Source organism: Colletes latitarsis, chromosome 11 (assembly GCF_051014445.1).
Source record: "Colletes latitarsis isolate SP2378_abdomen chromosome 11, iyColLati1, whole genome shotgun sequence".
Classification (NCBI taxonomy): Eukaryota; Metazoa; Arthropoda; class Insecta; order Hymenoptera; family Colletidae; genus Colletes; species Colletes latitarsis.
Genome location: NC_135144.1, coordinates 26,189,169 through 26,208,467, shown reverse-complemented (window position 1 = coordinate 26,208,467; position 19,299 = coordinate 26,189,169). Strand labels below are relative to the sequence as shown.

The following is a 19,299-nucleotide window of genomic DNA, read 5'->3' as shown; positions in this document are numbered from 1 at the left end:
TGTTCCGCGAGAAATCAAGATAAATAGCCCCACTTCGTCGAGCTTGGAGGAAGTACGGCCCTAAACGACAATCTCTCACAATGCTTAGACATTAACCGTTGCTAGTGGCTTGATTACAAACTTGTGATTAGTTGTATCTTTAACGCTGGAACTACCGACACTTGTGGTGTATTTTATTTCTATCGAAGAAATTAAAACAGTAGATACATGGAAAAATGCATACTGTAATGGAAATAAATATTTGTCAATTTAATAATTTGTCAAATTACGAATGAGTCATTTTGACCATCTAGGTAGTTCTAGTGTTAAACATCCCTTGCTTGAGAATTAAAATACGTAGAATATTCGTAGAACATTTTCTAGCGTTTTTAAGTATTGGGTCCTACAAGAAAACATGAGGCGAAAGTGTTGAATAAAATTTGTTTGCAATAGCGTAGGATTTGTACGTTCGTCAGCATAAGTAGAAACAACCAGTAATGGACAGACGCGCCAGGCGAATTGTATTTGATCACACGCGAGCGAAATAAATTTGAAAAATTACTTGTTTTCGAAAGGAAGCATTACAAGAACAAATTTTATTGATTTATAGTATTTAGTGACTATGGTAAAATGACATCTATGGTAGGAGATTAAATAATAATTTCTTTTACATTTGGGTTTGCACCGCCACGAAATATAAAGCAGAAGGAAGTTCATAACAAATGAGGATGATCCGTTTAATATATTGGATGTAGTTGGTGCAAATCCAGAGGCGAGTATTCGCCAAACAGCAAGAGATAACGGAACGAGTTCCCATCGATCTCTGCTTCAACAACTGCTGGAAAGCAATTTTCAACATCGAACCCGTTTTCGTACTTGTTCGAGGCGGTAAATTAAACAGGATAATTGTTGGTAATATTTGTCAACACTGGTCGAGGGTTAATAGACATAATTTGCAATATTGTTCCCCTATCGAGTCCTCGGTTCGATATGCGAACAGTTGCGTTTCAGTATCATTAGTAATCACTAAAAAATCGTTGAGAACCCAAATAACTCGTTGCAATTTTCTAGAAAATTGGTAAAAATGAAGTGGAAAGGATAATAATACAAATTACAAGATATTCTAACATAGATACGTGTTAAATTCGTTGGTAATCCGTAAGGGGGTGAAATTTAATGGGTTGAGAGTTAAGTGAATAAAAGTTCTTTGGTGTAGCGCTTCATTCTGATATTTATGAAAATGTTTACTACTCGTTTCGACCTACGTTTGGGCTTCTTCAAGAATGTAAGAAGAAATTATGTATATTATGTGATAAAATTTTTTCACTGAAAGCATTTACTTACATTTAGCTTACATTTTATATATTTTTTATCTATTTTCACATTGATTTAACAGATCGTTGAATGCCTACGATGCCTACGAATGCCTACGATACTATGAAGTTAAAAGTACCTAGTTTCATTTCAAAAAATAGCACTAACCTCAATTTTTTATCGAAAATCAATTTATTTTTCAATTTATTTCGGTGGGAAACATTTTTTTATCAGGCTATCGAAACCACCTTGAATACATATGTAATTTTTTCACTGTCATGCATTTACTGTGAACTAGTATACTAAAACTACTATACTAGCTCACTAGTTTAATAAAACAGTAAATGCCTGTCAATGAAAAAATCTTATTGCATCGTACATATACGTCTGGTCGCAAACCAAAAAAATGAAGCCTACAAAGCCTCTGAAATTGAGATTTTCAAGATAAGCAATTGAAATGATTCATTCCTTCCTCGATTCGAGAGTTCCCTCGGAAAAGTATATCGCGTAATCATCCGAACGGTGTGAAACGAAAACTTATAGTAAGAATTAAGAGAGTGAAAAGTAGTTGGATCTATGAGGGTCATCGGGTGGCGCGTCGCGACGCCGATCACTCGAGAAAATCCCGCCCGAGGCGTACGCGGCGCGGGCGAACGAATCGCGGCCATCGGTATCGAACAGCGCATGTGTCCCGCGGTGGTGCCGCGGACGAGAGGCGCCATGACGCCAGCGTCGCACGGCGTCGAGGGCAGCGCCGACGGCGTCGCACGTAGAGGTGGATAGTCGCAATCATGCCACCACCCTGACGCACGTTCCCGTATCCACGGTGCGTGTACGTCGACCGACGCAAAGCGGGGGATCCACGAATATCTCCCCCTCGACGAACCTCGAGCGTCGCGCGAGAGACCTGACATCGACGCGAAATCAAACCGATCCACGAGAGCAAGAAACGGAAACGACGGCTACCCGGGAGCCCTAGAAGCGAGTCGTGGAACGGAAGTAACCGTGGCAAGACCGGTGGGTAAACGTCGGGGAGCAGCGATCGAGGCGTCCCGCGGTGGCCCTTCGATGCCAGAGCGTCGAGACGCCGCAGCTCAGCACGGTACATCGTCGTCCTCGACGTCTAGTTATCGACGGGAATGCCGAGAGTGCGTGTGCCCGGTGCAGGGGGTTTCCGGTTTAATGCATGCGTGAACGCGCCGCGGCGCAGATGCGGAGTGCATCGACAAGTGTCGTGCGCGGCCCGGGGTGCACGTGTGCCGGACAAAACGCGTGCTTTTGTCCATTTTAGAAAATCCGTGCAGCGCTCGACGAGGCCAGCACGTGTCCGGGGGTTCTCGCGATCGATCAACGCGAAACCGGTGCTCCAGGTGTGCAAGGTGTCCGAACTCGAGGCCTCCTCACTCTCTCTCTCTCTCTCTCTCTCTCTCTGTCTCTGTTTCGATTCCTCAGGTTCGAAGCGTCCACGAGCCAGCTCTAGCGATCTAGTCCGCCTCTATTTCCGGTGTGTTTTCTTTGCTGATGCCTGCAGCTGCGCTCCGCCAGCAGCCCCGTCATTTTTACGAGTATTTTTGGACAACCGTTCTTCAATGACTCTGGAAACTCACGAGGTTCGATGCAAAGTTTACCCCGGGGGTTTTCGATTCGACTCTCTCTATTCGGTGTTCGCGGTCTAATTTTAATTCGACGCGGTTTTCCTCGCGTTGTCGAATATATTTCAGCGTGTATCGCGGTAGACGTGACTCAGGAGGATTCCTCGAATTCCCGTCCGCGCGAATTCGTTACCGATCCTCGCACGAAACGCAGACGACGCGTCTCCAGGTGCGGAGGACACGCGTGGGCGTCGTGCGTTTCGTTTGTTAACGAATCGTCGTTGAATCTATGGAGAGATCGAACCGTTTTCGCGGCGAGGACGGCCGCGTTTCAAGAACATCCTCATAGGAGTTATTTTAATAATGAGGGTGTACAGGCGCTTTGTATAGCCTCTTTCTTTTCCTCCTCGCCGCGCCGGAGCGCGTGAGAGATTATTTCTCGTTGTTGCGTGCAACGATACCCGGGGATCGATTAATTGATTGTTGTTATATAAAAAAAATGTACGCGCGATACTGAGACCGGCAACGAAAAATTATTCGCGTCTTATTCCGTCCGGGGAATCGAATTTTCTAGCCGATTCTGTTTACAGGAAATCGACAAAATTTTTTTTTTTAATGACTTTACAGTTTGATACAGAGATATCTTCCGTTTCGTGACTAAAAGATTTCATTTTATGAAAATTTCTTCGATAACCCATATACCTGTTAACGTTAATTAACGCATGCTAATTTTTTTGCCTCTATCGTTGCAATAATATCCTCGTCTTTTGAATTTTCATCTGCATCGTCGTTTCTACGTTCTACTTTTTTCAACGAATTAAATGTTGAACTTGGGAGTTTTTATCGTCTTCCGGGCTAATTTGGCCTAGTTCGGATACGGTTTCCGCCAAATCTGCTTTATCAGCTTCTGCATGTAACTTTCGAATACCTTCAGGATTCATATCGTGGAAACCATCCCCTTTTAGAAACTTGGCTGATTCTTTCCGTCGATTCGATTAGATTTACGAAACTGTATTATAGCTTTGATAGACGAGATTGAATATTAAAAACATCCTTCGTCCCAAAACTCATATTAACCTATACGTTAAATGTAATAATCTTGTTTTATTAAGAGCACGAGAACTGTTTAATATTTTCCTAGTCTCACTTTCTCAGTAGTTTTCGAAGAAATAATCGACCAACCTTCTAATAATACTTTTCTCGAATCACATATTTTCACAGCTTATTTTTCTTTCTTAAATCCGATACCATAGGTTTTCCAGCGGGTTAATGCCTCGCGATCGCGTCGATGTAGGAAGTTGTTTTGGCACATTGTAATCGATATACACACACACACACAGATCGTCGTCCTAATGGAAAGGAAATGTTCCACTAACACCTAATTCAATTACAATTTCTGATAAACTATTCCGCGACACGTTGTTTTATAATCGCTTTGAAGAAGTTCCCTAAAAGAAAGATCGTCAAGGATTCGTAAAAAATATAAAAATAATTAGTAAAACGTTTCTGTGCGAGGAATGTTTGTTTCTTTGGAAACTAAAAGGGTGCTCGAAACTTTTTGACACGCGTCTTGGCAAAGCTAAGCAAAGTGCTTCACCTTACTTTTTTCCATTTATAAAAGGTTTCGTTCTCCCTACAGTACCCGTAAATTTGAGTCTGACGGCCTGAGTACCAACCTTTTCCACAAAAAAATCTCGACAGAAAAATATAGACACGTATAAACTTCGAGCAGACTTTCGGTGCTTCTCGCGCGACGTTTCGTTGTTTTTATTGTTAATTAGATTGTATTCTTTTTTAAATGTCCATCGTTCCAAACGTAATCGTATCGTCGCTCTAACACCCCTCGAAGCTTTTATCGTATTGATTTCCCGTTTTCGTCTTGGGTTGCGTGTGTTCATTTTCATTTCTCCTTCGATCGACGGTGCGTTTTCTCCTCGTTTATTCATTATTTTACAAACGACACTCTTTCCCTCCCTCTGAGACCGAACTTACGTCGCGTCGAGGTTAATAAATTATTTTTTCTTTACGCTACTCGTGCTAAAACGAGCGATGCAATTTATTTCGATCCCGCTAGAGAACTCATCGGCCCATTGTACAATTTCTAGCGGACCCTACTTTGGACGCGTTGAAATTTCAATTCTGATACAGAGTAGCGTGCAAAAGTTTCCAGACAATTGTTTTCCTAGCCATTCAGTGGAGAGAAAAGTGTCCCCCTGAAAACGAAACGTTTCTGTTACACGCCTCTGCCTTTTAGCTCGTTACAGTCTGCACCGTCGTACTTTAATTTTATGTTATAAAAAATTCATCGTTCTCTGAAACGAGCCTGTAACAGTACACAGAGTGTTTATTAATGGTAATCCCTTCACGGGACGATTCCACCGGTCAAAATAAAACCAAATATTTTTCGTTTCAAATTAAATTGTTTTAAAAACTGACTGAGAGCAATTTTACAACGATTACAAGTCATATTGTAACCCGGATTTGCTCGAAATCTAGTGGTTTAAATGATTACATTGATCAAACGTTTCTCTTTAAATAACAAGTACTCATATGCGGGCGTGTAAACAATTGTTTTGACCAAAGTAAATTGTCGATATTTTATTTTTAATTTGTCGACTTGTTTCGAATTGACCATTAATAGACGAATTTCGAGACGAGAGAGTTTGCGGAAACGCGATTCCATTCGAATCGTATCGGTCGAATGGTATTCTAATAAATTCAAGGAAGCCTACTTCTCAACGGGAGAGAAAAGTAACTGACCGACATGCACAGCATCAAAAATGCAGCCCCGTGCATCGTCTATAGTTTCGCTCGTGTTTTCCTCGAGTCGATCGAACCGCCTCGAACAGTTTCAATCGAATAGAACGTGGAATCAGGAAACGCGCGATTATCGACTTCGTTCCTCGAATCATTCCGTGAACCGTCTAATGATCGCCTCCCAGTGTCTGCCAGTGACTTATTGGCAGTATGAGTTCCATCAATAAAAGCCACAATACGCCCATCACGGTGCTTCCCTTTCCATCATCGGCGACTACAGACGTTTATCAATATCCCCTACACAGACGTACGCTCAGCCAACAAAAACGTCCGTCATGGTGTTTCTATTCCTGTCATTGGAGGGTCCAGTCGTTTGAAACTTCGACTAGTGGCATAGCTGGCGTTCGTTAATTATTCGAAACACTTAGACTATGGAAATTCTTGATGGGGAAATATAGTAGATAAGATCCACAATATGACGTACTTTCAGCGTTTGGTAATTTTATAAATGTTTGGCTAAATGTAAGAACACGCATAGTACTTAATTTTGCACCTCGTGTAAAAGTCTAAAGTCGATAAACAATAATCGGTACTATGGACACGTTTCATCATTACAAATAATTTATCAAAGTTTTCAACCAGCATTTTGTGAATTTGGATAAAATGAGTGGACGCAATTCTTCAAATTGCAATAATTATGAAGTTTGAGCAGGGTGGTTACTGTTTTTCACTTAAATGCGACTGTAAGGAAGATTTATATCGAACCCTTTTAGAACTTGAAGTGGAGCATGCTACGCAGGGTGTTGTTAGTATCGACAAAATTTATGGTAGCACTTGGCAATGGCTGTAGTAGCTTTTTAAAAAACGACACTGAGAATTAAATACGTTGAAATTGACGCTAGACTCGAACGATAAATCGACTGATTGTTTCCTGTTAAGGCCAAAGTACGCGATCGAGATTAGAATAGTTGCTTCTCCGCGTTTAGCAACGAACCAGACATTTCGAACGTTCCAAATATAAAAACTGCCTCGATACTTAAATTAGTGATCGTGTAAATCTCGATAAACAACCGTGGTTCCGTTTATATCACCGGAAACTACGGCCATCTATCAACACCACACCTCATAATAAAACCAATAATGCCTAAACATCGGAAAAGCAGAGGTTTTTCTCTTAACTATAACAGAATCAGTCACTGCCTCGAAACCCAATCCATAGACAGATCACAGATCTAACGCAGAACTAACGTCTATAAATCATCAACATCCCAAACGTTCCACCCAGACGTCTGGTTCACCAGGAACGCTATTAGCGATTTTCATAAGCGAACACTTCGTTCTCGATATATCTCAATAAATGTTCGCTTTATTTTCGTTCATAGACTCTATTGTTAGACCTTGCAAGTTCAACATCGCGCCTCTCTAGGCTCGTTCCACGAAACGAGAGTTCAATCGAGACAGTTTCGACGAGCAAACAAATCTCTACCAATCGGTAACCCCCCCCCCCCCAATCAGCATTTGTACGAATTTCAATAAACGATCGCCACTACGCACTACGAGCTGCCTTCGTACATTCGAGCGGTATACACGTTGCTCGAGACACCTAATTAATCAGAAACACCAGCTGTGTTCATGTACTCCAAACTGATCAATTCCCCTGTACACGGGTATCAATGATACAAATTTCAATAATTACACGCCTGGTTGTCAACCGTGGACTCCCATTGGCGGGACCGTGGATCGTCGACCAATGGTACTCGTCGATGGGCGTGTTCCACGAGACATCTGATTAATAAGGAACACGAGTAATATTCACAAATGGGTCAGATCGTCTATAAACCATGTCAATCGTGCCGTCAACCTGCTCATACTCGAACCATCAATCAGCCATATGTCGATACACGTTCTTTCGAAATTAATTCATAAACACCGGTTGCTGGATCTTAGGAACTCACTGGCCAATACCGTTCCTCGATAGATATATTTCGCGAGGCATCGAGCACACGCGAGCATTCGTAAATAGGTCAGATCGCCTACGCATCCCAAACGCGTCAATATGCTCAAACCCGGGTCATCAATCATACAGACTTCAATAGACATTCACTTTACGTTCGTTCCCGGTCGTCGATGATAGGTCTCTGAACGTTCCACCAACATCCTCGCGGATAGATATGTTCCGCAAAACGACATGTTAATCAGGAATACGAGCTGTATTCATAAATGGGTCAGGTCGTTTACACTGTCTATTTACCGTTAGTTCGTTAGTTGTACGACTCTCGATAGACGTATTCTCTTTCATTTATGATAGAGAAATTGTTGAGCCATGAATGTTCGTCGTTCTACCTCGTTTATTCTTAGTTCCGTTATGTTCCAGTGAGCAAATTTCAGAAGAGAAATCATCAGTAGACTGAGGATCTTTGTGCAAATTAATATTTTTATTAATGGAATTAATGAAATTGCAATAGATAATAGATTCCATCAGTTTCATTCACAGCCCTCATTGCCAGGCTTGTATGCAGGTTCTGAAAGATAGCTATCGTTGACGCCATGTTTACAATCCCAACAAATCTATTCTTTCGTATCTGGATCATTGGTTATGCAAATTCCAATCGCTTTAGTTCATATACCTGTTTGCTAAGTCCTGTAGGTTTCTCCCAACATGGAGTCCCAGCAGACCAGTTCCATTAGGCAGGTTAATCACAAATGCGAGTCCATGATCGGATCGGATCGTTCGTACATCCGAAACAAGGCAGTACGCTCGTACCTTGGTTATTAATCGTATACACTTCGATAGATTTTATATTCGTTTATGGAATTTTTAGGATTTCGTTGCACCCGCAACAAGGAGTACAAATATTCGTAAATGGGTCGGAACGTCTATAAATTACACGCGCGTAGATCCGGTCGTCAGTTATGCAGGCGTCAAAGGACGTTCGCGTGACATTCGTTCATGGATCCCATTAATAAGTCTTGGGACTTTGCGTCTGACATCCAGTATGCAGAAGTTTCGCGGGACCATCAAGTTCATCAGGAAAACGAGTCTATTTCTCTATACGTAGCTAGTTCATCGATCACGCAATCCTCGGTAACTGTTTGCTTTTACACATAGGCCTCAATCGTTATATTGTATCGCATATAGTTTGGAATATTTTTTCGTTCATACTTTGCTATTCGCTTTTATACATAGACCCGATTGTTAAGTAGTTTGGTTTCATAGATCGAAATTTCTTCTGGATCCATCGAGTTTCACAGAATGAAGGAAAGAACGTTGTAATCGTTTAGTGACTAATGAGGAACACTAGTATTCACAAATAGGTCGTATCATCTGTAAATCACGGACACGCGAATCTGCTCTAGATCATCGTGCAGATGTCAATAATCGTTCGCTTGACATTCGTTAATAGAATCTATTACCGGGTCTTGGGACTCGATATATTTCTCAAAACGTCAAGTTAATTAGGAAAACGAGCAGTATTCGCAAGTAGGTCAGATAATCCACGCATCTATTTCCCTGTAACGAGTCCATCGATATGCTTTCGAGCGTGGACCTAATCGTTTGGGTACATTAATCATAATACGAGTACAAGTGCAAGCCTTTCGATCGAGTTCGCAGACTCTAGCGTAGTCGTCGGATTTTGTACGTGTGCATTAAGCTGGATGGGCTGCTAGATCAACGCCATCGACTGTTGGTACCAAAATGGTGGACAGTCGTACACTAAAATTTGTCACTTATGTTCGATATTCAGTACTTTCTTTATTCGGGTGCTCAGAGTCCCTGTTCCTCTATTCTCGCATTCCTTTGTAAAAATTTACCTCGACTGAAGAACTTTTTATCCCTTTGCATTCGGAGTCTTTGATCACCTACTATTAACTCAAGCACACTTTCTCACGAAATAGACAGTAAATACTCCAAGCAAACATATCTTTTTCTCCCTTCTTTGCTTAAGTATTTCGTCCTATGTAATCACTTTAAAACAATAATATCGTTTCCTCGGAGAGTACATCCAAATTCTCTGCTCGATGTTCCTTCAGAGGGAACATCCAAGTGCAAAGGGTTAAATATCGAATAGTTCTAGATTATCGGAAGCATCGATGGGTGATTGGACGTAGTCGGAGCGATAGGTGGTCGCGAAAGAAGGTCTCGAATCCGTATATCCGTGGGATCGTTGCCGATTTTCGGTGGCGGCGCGAGAACTCCTACTATTTATAAACGGTGTTGAACCCGGTCGCATTGGCGAACCTCTGGTCCGCTCGAGCTGCCGCCTCGTGGCCCGTCGGCGTGGGGAACAATTCGCCACCCCATGGTAAAAATAGAAGCTCCTAGCCAGCTAGCCGAAAGCTCGAGGCTAGAGCTCGAGCGCGAGCGAGCGAGCGACCGCTCTAGCATCATCGCTAGAGCGGACGGACGGACGGACGGAGGTACGCGGAGCGTCTAACGAGCGTAACAGAGGTGGCGAACGTCGCGACGCACCGGCCCTACCGCCGATGCTGGTGTTGTTCCTCGTCGTCACGTCGTCAGAGCGCGCGCGCGCGCGTGTGTGTGTGCGTGTGGTTTCGTCCTCCTGGTCGTCCGTCCTCTCGTTCTCGGTGTTTCGAGAACCAGAGAACCGGAGAACCGGTCTCGGGGTGCAACGTAATCCTGGTGGAAGCTCCGTCGCGCGGTGAATATTTCGAGAGACGGCCGGGTAGTCGATCCTGAGGGTCGAACGAACCGAGCGAAACGAGCTTTCGCGCCTTGGTTCGCGAGACCGACCGAGAACAGAGAGAGAGAGAGAGAGAGAGAGAGAGAGGGAGAGAGAGCCACATTCCGAGCGGATCACGGATGCTTATAGAAGCGTTGCGTAACGGCGTCAGACGGACGGCGAAAACCGCGGCTGTTGGTCCGTCGAGTTTCGGACAAGTTCGACGAAAAGTCTGCCCGCGCGGGTCCTCTTCTGGCATCGAGGCGGACATCGAACGCCCTGGAGACGGATACCGATCACGAGGATCGCCGATCCACGCGTGCTCAGTGCTGTTCGATACGGATCGTAATCGATAGTTCGACGTACGCGATATCGTAAAGTGTGGGTGACGAGTGGGTGAGAGTGAGTCCTCGGTTCCAGGAGCCGCGAGCCCGGGTTCGTTAGATCGTTCGTGGGAAGAAGGGATGCGGAGAAGGAGGAAGTGATATATCGTCAGGGGACAAGGTGTTTTCCAGGGGTAGATCCTGCCGGGTGTATATCGATTCCGCGTGTCCCACCGAGCGGTTTCAAGGCCGAACCACGGTGCTCGGCCACGCAGGAGGAGCCGCGTCGATCTCCTCCGTGGTGGCTGTGATCGTTCGACGGACGACACGGTGCTCGCGACGATGTGTTTCCCTCTGCGTCCGTTCCTCTCCTACCGACGGGGACTAAAATTAACCCGCGTCGAATCCTAGAAAATTTCGGTCTAGCCTCTCTCCGTAGCGTCTCAGGCCGAATCTCGTATTTTTAGCCCGCGTGCACCACGGCAGAGGAGAAGAGAACGAAAGGGAGAGAAAAAAAAGAAAAGAAATCGCGCGGTCTGTCCTTGACACCGTGTCAAGGGGCGGGCACCGCGTCGAACGATCGCGGCGGTCGATCGCGGAAGGATAGATCAGCAGAGGGTTGTTCGGTGATCTTGCAGAGGACCGCGGTGAACAAGCGATACGAGAAACGTGGAGGCGGACAGGAAGGATGGAGCAACGTCCAGGGGGACGCGCGTGCGATTTTTGCTAACGGGCCAGCACGACGACAATAACGAAGACGACGACGACGACGACGACGACGACGACGAAAAGGAAGAAAAAGACGAAGATAACGACGTGGGTGGCCGAGACACAGGGAGGAGGAGGAGGTGGAGGCGCGGCGCGAAGAGATGCAGCAACAGCCGCAGTCTGGCCAACAGTCCGGGGCACCGAACGGGGTGGCAGGTGGTGCCCAATTGCCTCAAACAGGTGGCATAAGCTCGACCCAACCTGGAGCGACAGGTACCGCCACGGCGGCGTCCAATCGAGCCCAGGTTAACGGCGGCAGATTCGATTTCGACGATGGCGGCACCTACTGCGGCGGTTGGGAGGACGGAAAGGCACACGGGCACGGCGTATGCACCGGACCCAAGGGCCAAGGTGCATACTCCGGTAGCTGGCACTATGGGTTCGAGGTCTCCGGCGTCTACACCTGGCCTAGGTGAGATCAGATCGCAACGTTCGGTTTCTTATTCATTTTTGGCATGCTTTCGACCCTCTTACTCGACTCCTGGGGGCTTCTCGAGGCTGACGTCTCGGGAACGATGCCTCCTTCTGTCCTCGAAATCCAGTTTCTGGTCGCGGGAACCTTGAACCGGTCTCTTTCGATCTTCCCGCCAGGTACTAAATTAGATAGAGTACTAAATTATAAGAATACAAATATTAAAGTAGCTTAAAACTGGTAATTCCTAAGATATTCGGATGCAGTGTTAAAGTAGTTCCACGTTCCACTGCTTGTTTACATTCGAGGCGATGAACACACGTGCCATAGTACATAACTCAATGATTAGAATTCCAATTATTAGGTACCTGTATAGTGCAGAAATTATTACTCTTAGCCTGGATATACTTTAGTGCATTTATTTATCAAATTTAATTTAAAGAAACCAAGTTGACTTTCAAATTATATCTACACTTTCAACTACAAATGAAACTTTTGTTATATTGTGTCTATTTCGAAGCCCTGGAATTTTTATAATACTTCCTATTATTTAAAATAGAGAAGATTATAATCAGATAAATCGAAAATATTCTAGAACTGCCATAATAATAGTATTTATTTGTAATATTCTTAAAGTTTAAATATTGCATTTATGTTTACAACTTTCATTCCCACTTAAAAGTTAATCTCCAAAGATGGTTTCGAGTCCAGAAACTGAAAACGTCTATTAAATAATGCCTGTCAAGTCTCGGGTTTCTAGGGTTTGAGAAACGATCTTTGCAATTTACACGAAACCACGGTGCACTGCTTGTTCGTTACGGATTAACGTTGATCTCTACTAAGCCTGACTCTATGCACATTGTTAATTCCTAGATCGTCGTCTTCCATCAGCGACGGCACTCTGTATCAACATAAATTTTAAACTTAATTAACAAACGTTGCTCCAACTTCCAATTCATCCAAATAGTTTCCATATATTGTTCACAACCGTTAGAAACATGCTTCCCTTCCCTTTTTGTGAAAAATCACGAAGCTTTTCTCGAGCAGTTAAGATCGACGACGTCTTTTGAATGCAGATGTTAGATAAAGTCGAAGCTCGACGATAAATGAAAATAATTTAGTCTCGTTAGTTCGTTCCACCGTGCACCGATCGCGACTATCTCAGGAATACATCTCGATCGATGTATCAATCACTCTCGAGAGTCTCGAAACACAAACGCCTATCTCTAGAGCTAAATCTCCTCGCAGTCGTAAGAGGATTAAAACAATTACGCCCAGAGACAAAAACACGATCCAGCGCAAGACCGCTCTATTCAACACTCTCCAAAGTCTACTCAAGGTTTGTTCCACGACTCTTCGGGTCATTTATAAGCCATAAAATCGCATAATAATCTTACGCTTAGACAACGATACCAACTGGCTCTCAAAGTACAAATATTCCATCTACTGAAATTCAACCATGCATTTCGTTTCTATTACTAATAGAAATTGGGCAAATTTTGTAAATCTTTCTTCTCTTATAATCTCTCAAGACCTACGAAACGCCTCTCGAAATACGAATATTCCATCTTCTGAATCTCAACCATAAAATACCACAAAGAGACTCTGCATTTTCCCCTTCGTTTCTATTATTGATAGAAATTGGGCAAATTTTGTAAATCTTTCTTCTCTTATAATCCCTCAAGACCCACGAAACGTCTTTTAAAATACAAATATTCCATCTTCTGAATCTCAACTATAAAATACCACAGACAGATTCTCCACTTTCTATTACTGATAAAAATTGGGCAAATTTTATGAATCGTTTTTCTTTTATAATTCCTCCAGATCCACGAAATGGCGTCTTATTGAAACTTTGAGCGCCGTGACCCTCAGAAAATTTCGTTATCGTCCACCGTGCAAGGTCTCGCAACGCGTGGATAAATAAAACCATAGGGAATAGCGGGAGTTTGGAAAGTTGTGAAATTACGTTGGTCCCGTTCGCGGAAACTGGAAAAGTTTTGCGTAAAGAGTAAATCGTTGTTTCGATAGGCACACGTCGACGTCCCGAAATAGTGGTCGGTTTTGTTCTCTGTCGCTGCAAGCCGCCTCTAACGGCATCAATTCGAGATGAACGGGGGACCTTGACACATATATTCTCGACATATACCTGCGGCCGGGCGGGAATCTCCCGATCCTGAAACTGGGTCACCGAGTGCAAGGACAACGAGTCCGGGTCACTGGGATCCCCGGCGTTTAGGACCTAGTTCATGGACGCGGGTAATCGCTTCCCCGAATCTGCCAGGATCCGCGCTGTTTCAGCCAACGAACGAGAAAAAATAATTCCCCGTTGCAACGCTGTACCTTTCAGCTGTTAGAAAACAATGGTTCAAGTGCTCGAACAGTTGGTTCGCGACGAGTCGGACCTGCCTCGAAATTACAAACTGTCAAAGTTCTTATTTAGATAGAAATTTCGAAGGAATGAAAATGAAGGATACAACCTTCGTACGAATCGAATAAAAATAGAAATTTCTATTACGAAACAATCGTGTCGATGTTAATTAGATAGGAATTTCAAACGGGGGATGAAAGACACACAATTTCGTCTGGGTACTAGTCGAATAAAAATAGAAATTTCAATTATAGAATAACTGTGTCGATGTTAATTAGATACAAATTTCGAACAGAGGATGAAAGATGCGCAATTTTCATCCTTGCACTGATCGAATAAGAATAGAAATTTCAATTATGGGATAATTGTGTTATTGGTTACTTATTTCTGTTTGAGAGTAGATTTATTTTAGAAGGAATAATTGTCTTTTATTAATTGTTTGTTGGAGATGCGAATGTTTCAAGTGTTCAGAAATTGATTTGGCGAAGGTTCAATTCTATTCCGAGACCGGAGATAGGCAAAATTCTTATTTAGATCCAAATTTCGACCGACGAATACGAAATACACTTTTATCTCCAGTCAAATGAAAATAGAAATTTAAATTATAGAAAATTTCACAGTTGGGTAATCACGAATTAATTACTATAGACATACTGGTTATCTGTCATTTGAATTTTGCTCGTTTCTGTCCGACAATGGGTCGTAATTAAAAGAAAAATAATTGTGCAGCAACGTGTTCTCTGTTGGAGATACAAATTGTGGTTCAAGGGTTCAGGAAGTGATTTGGCAACGGTTCAAGTCTACTCTGAGAATAGTACGTCTTTTGCAAAAATAATTGTCGCATGTAGCAACGTGTTTCCTGTAGGGGATACAAACAATGGTTCAGGAGTTCACGAAACAACTTGGCAACGACTCAAAACTGCCTTCGGACCAAAGGTGGACAAAATTCTTATGAGGAGACAGAAATTTTATACAAGAAATAGAATATAAAAGTTATTCGCAGATAAGAATTTAACTATTTGAAATAAATAAATTTCTATACGTCTTATTGGTTACCTCTAAAAAACGGATCTTCTTAAAAAAAAATTTTGTTAGTTTGTCCGTATTATAAACGATTTAGATATTTAGGGATTAATTTGGCACCGATCCAAACCTGATTCGAGATTGGGTCTTCTTTAGAAAAAATAATTCCTCTCAGCAGCACCATATTCCTAGTTCCTCCGCATTGCAAACAATGGGTCAGGTGTTCAGAAAGTGATTTGGCAGCAATTCAAGTCCAGAGAGTACGTCTTCTATAGAAAAAAAAATAATAATTCTCCCATGCAGCGTCGTAGTTTCTCGGTTCGCGCTATGATCGACAGATCAGGGGTTCAGGAAGCGATTTCGTAACGTATATTCTCTAGAAATGGTCTGAAATAGTTTCCTACGGCAGTGCTATTTTTAAACAACGCGTAAAAAGTTTTTGATACGGATGGTACGTGTGTGTGACTATTCTTGATGATGACATCTCGCGATGGACGATCGAAAACGCAGCGATTTGTTGATATCTTAATACGTAATGCAATATAAATTACGTTGTAACTCTAGTAAATCAGATTTTATAATCTTTGTTAAAATATAACTGACGTATATCGAAAGTTGCGAATAATAATACATCGAACGAAGACTGCAAGAAAAATTAACGTACGATTTAAGTTCACGAATGGACGATGCAATATGGGTTATCCTATTACGTTTCTGTATTTCTGCTTTGTCTGCTCCCGAATCTGGTTGGAATTGCCAGAATCCTCCCATGATTTCTTTCTACGAAACCGAGCAGCGTTACTATATTTGAAGTTTCGATCGTTCCGGAAGAAATTCTGTCACGCGGCTTTAAATAGTCCAGCGTAACGAGGGTCCGTAAATATAATTGTTATTAACATCTGGCGACACGCGTCCCAACGAATCGACCTACATTTTTACATACCGTTCAGAAACGCTCGAACCGCGATACGAAAGAATCTAACGCGTGGAAAGTACACGCACCGAAATATCTTAAATCGAGAAAAATTGTATAATTATTAGTCTTTCCGAGGCATAAATTATTTCTGACGAGAAGACGGTGTTTGGTCGAGGATCTGGCCAGTAAAGTTATACTAACAGATTCTGCCTTAGGCACGCTTTATAGTTCGAACACACGTCTATTTCGGAGGTACAAACTTAGCAGCGAGGAAAGATCAGTGGCCGAAATTATAATTAAAGATAGAACAAACTTTCTAACGAGAAAATACCGCCGCCTAAATTAAGAAACACGGAGAGAACTTTTCCGATTCTTTGTAATTTAAAATGTCGATATCAACGAAAGGCAATCTGCACCGTGTACGTTTAACAAAATTAACGTTTCTTTTATAAATGCCTTGAATTCACCACCGAAATTCGTAAATAATTTTTATAAACGAGCATCGAATGCTCGAGGATAGATCACGCGGATGATTCGAATTCTTCAAGAATATACCAGCATTATTGAATGTCAATTATCGGAGCACCGAAACTATCCGAAATATCCAAGGACCCTCTGATAATCGATGCACTCGAATTCCATGTTACAGACTTCCGTAGAAATATTCTACAGAATCGAAGAGAAATAATGATTTTACCGATAGACAAGAAATTTGCATTCGAGGGATTCTCGGTTATTACTTCGTCGCCAGAATCTCGAGCTCCTTTTTATTTTAGCAAAGACACTCTTAACTCGTAAAAACTCCCAAGTAGGTCAGTTTTATCTACAAACACGTTAAATCTGGTAACCACATGCTGCATTCTCGGGGCGCCGTTAAACCATGCAAATTGCTTTCGGTAATCTTGCCTCCAAACAAATTTATTTACCATTTCGTTCGTCGATGTGTAAATTTCTGTTTTAGCATTTTAAAATTTTACCAAGCCTCGCACACGCGTCTACGATATATTTTAAACTACTTAACTTGTCGCGAAATTCTGGAAAAATTCCCAACTACGAGGTGCACGTGTGTTCTGTGCGTATCGATTAACAACGTTAACCAAGCATGTAACAATTACACGAACACGCGTTGGATTCCGTGGCGGCACGTGACAGAAAAATGTCGCTGGAAGGATCGAGCTTCGATCGTATCGCGAATGAGAGTCACGCACGCCAAACGGGTTTCTAATTGAGACGTAATAATACGTTTTTTGCTAGCAGTCGCGATTACGCGTTAATCGTTACGCCCATATCGAAATCTAACGACGAACGGAACGATTTCACGCGAGATTCGTTTAAAGGTATCGGTGGAAAAAATTTTACGCGAACTTGAACCGAACGTCGATAAAATGTTTAACGAGTAACAATTCCATAGCGATACGTCGGTGCAAAACGTTTATATTTCCAAGTTAATTATACCTCGAAATCATTCGCGAATCGACTCGATGATATCATACGTGATTATCCAATTACGGGAAAAAATATTTAATCACGATTCAGTAGGATCGTGATTATCCAATTATAGAGAAATCTGTCGTAAATTTCCTGGAGATTGATAGAATCGTAGCGAAGTAAATGTTGTAATTAAAATCTATAAACGGATGTGCTGTAAATTCGAGAAATATCCGGCCATTTAACTTCTCTTTTTTTATATTTAATCAACGTTATTTGTACTGCAATTTTCTCAACGGATAGGTGGATTATTCCAACCGGAGAGGAATACGATTCTACGTTCAAAAATACATCGAAAACATGGAATAAAATTTTTTCCTACGAAGCTTCGTTCTCCAGAAAATCGATTTAGAAAATATAATTCCACTCGCGCGTGCCCCAAATAATTTCAAGATCGATTTTCTCGAAAACGAACCCTCGTAGAAAAAAATTGTATTCATCGATTTTGACACATTTTTATATGTTAAATTACCTCTGCGAGTTGTACTCGTTTCGAGACGCGATGTAGAATGATTAAGAGACCCAAGACGATGGAATAAGAAAGTATAGAGGAATAATTAAACGGTAATTAATTATAGCGTTCTTAAAAACGTAATTGCACGCGTATTTAACGATTCAACGATCATTCGATAATCACAAAGTGCAATTATCGTGGATTAAAGATCCCCGGACGCGACCTGGTCTTTTAATATTCTCTTTTCGACGGATCTTCTCGATCAAAGTCCGCGATCCACGGGGAAGGAAGGGTGGAAATACTGTGGAAAGAAAATAGAGAGGGGGGAAAAGAAGGGAGGGACGAAAATGGGGAACTTGTGTACCTCGCGACCACGTATCTGGGCCGAGAGATTCCGTCGTTTCGTTTCCGTCTAAACTGGAGCAAGGTCTTCGTCAAGTCACGTTTTCCTAGGGACACGCTCGGCGAATCGTGGCTCTGTCTGTCGCTGATGGGGAAAGATGCAACAAGGAACTCCGGGATTTTTTGAATTATGCAACCAACGACGCTCGATGAAGTCGTTGCGCGTTTTGTTTCGTCGAAAAGAGACTCTCAGCTCCGTTTGAATTATGTTTTCATAACATTATCGAATGTTATCAACGACGTTACCTCGGTTTTCGATATCTATGCAAATCGTACGATTACACACACAGGAATCGCTTTCGTGACTTCGGAATTTAATTATTTTAATTCGCGAATCGACCCGTTGAAAAATTGACTTACAAATTACGGGATACCTATAATATTTTGCGTACGAATTAAAAATACTGCCTCGATCTTTTTTGAAAATGAAATAAATCTACGATCGCTCGGATTCTTGGAATTTTTCGTTACGCTTCTGGAAAATTGATAACATTACGAGAAAAGTTTCACCTTTCTCTCGATTTTCTATATTCCACCGAAGTCGGGATGAGTTTCTCTTCGATATCGGCGCAACTTTCAATTACGATCCTTGTTAATTAAAACGGGCTACCGGAGCTGTTTACAGTCCACATTGGTGCGTGAATATCGTCGCGATTGTCGGAGCGTAATTCCAAGGGAAACGGTCTCCTGACGCAACGCTGACAATACTGGGAACAAATAAAGGCAAAAAAACCAGAGGAAAGAATTGGAAACGGATAAACAGAAGGAAGACAAAAGTAACGATTGATCCGGGGAGAAAATATTTCTGCGCGCGCGGA

At 42.4% G+C, this 19,299-nt stretch overlaps 1 protein-coding gene across 11 annotated transcripts in view; it reads left to right on the top strand.

The window, feature by feature from the left end:
- Positions 1-2,067: 2,067 nt before the first annotated feature.
- Positions 2,068-19,299, top strand: part of LOC143348267 (junctophilin-2-like) — a 76,585-nt gene continuing 59,353 nt past the window's right edge. For 2 of the 11 annotated variants that reach the window (XM_076778297.1, XM_076778287.1), the window contains exon 1: positions 10,071-11,827. In XM_076778297.1, the coding sequence (XP_076634412.1) occupies positions 11,517-11,827 (311 nt within the window). In that variant the 5' untranslated portion in view covers positions 10,071-11,516. Of the gene's footprint in view, positions 2,396-10,067; positions 11,828-19,299 lie in introns of those variants that run through there. The other 9 variants (XM_076778290.1, XM_076778294.1, XM_076778293.1 and 6 more) reach the window with 9 other exon arrangements.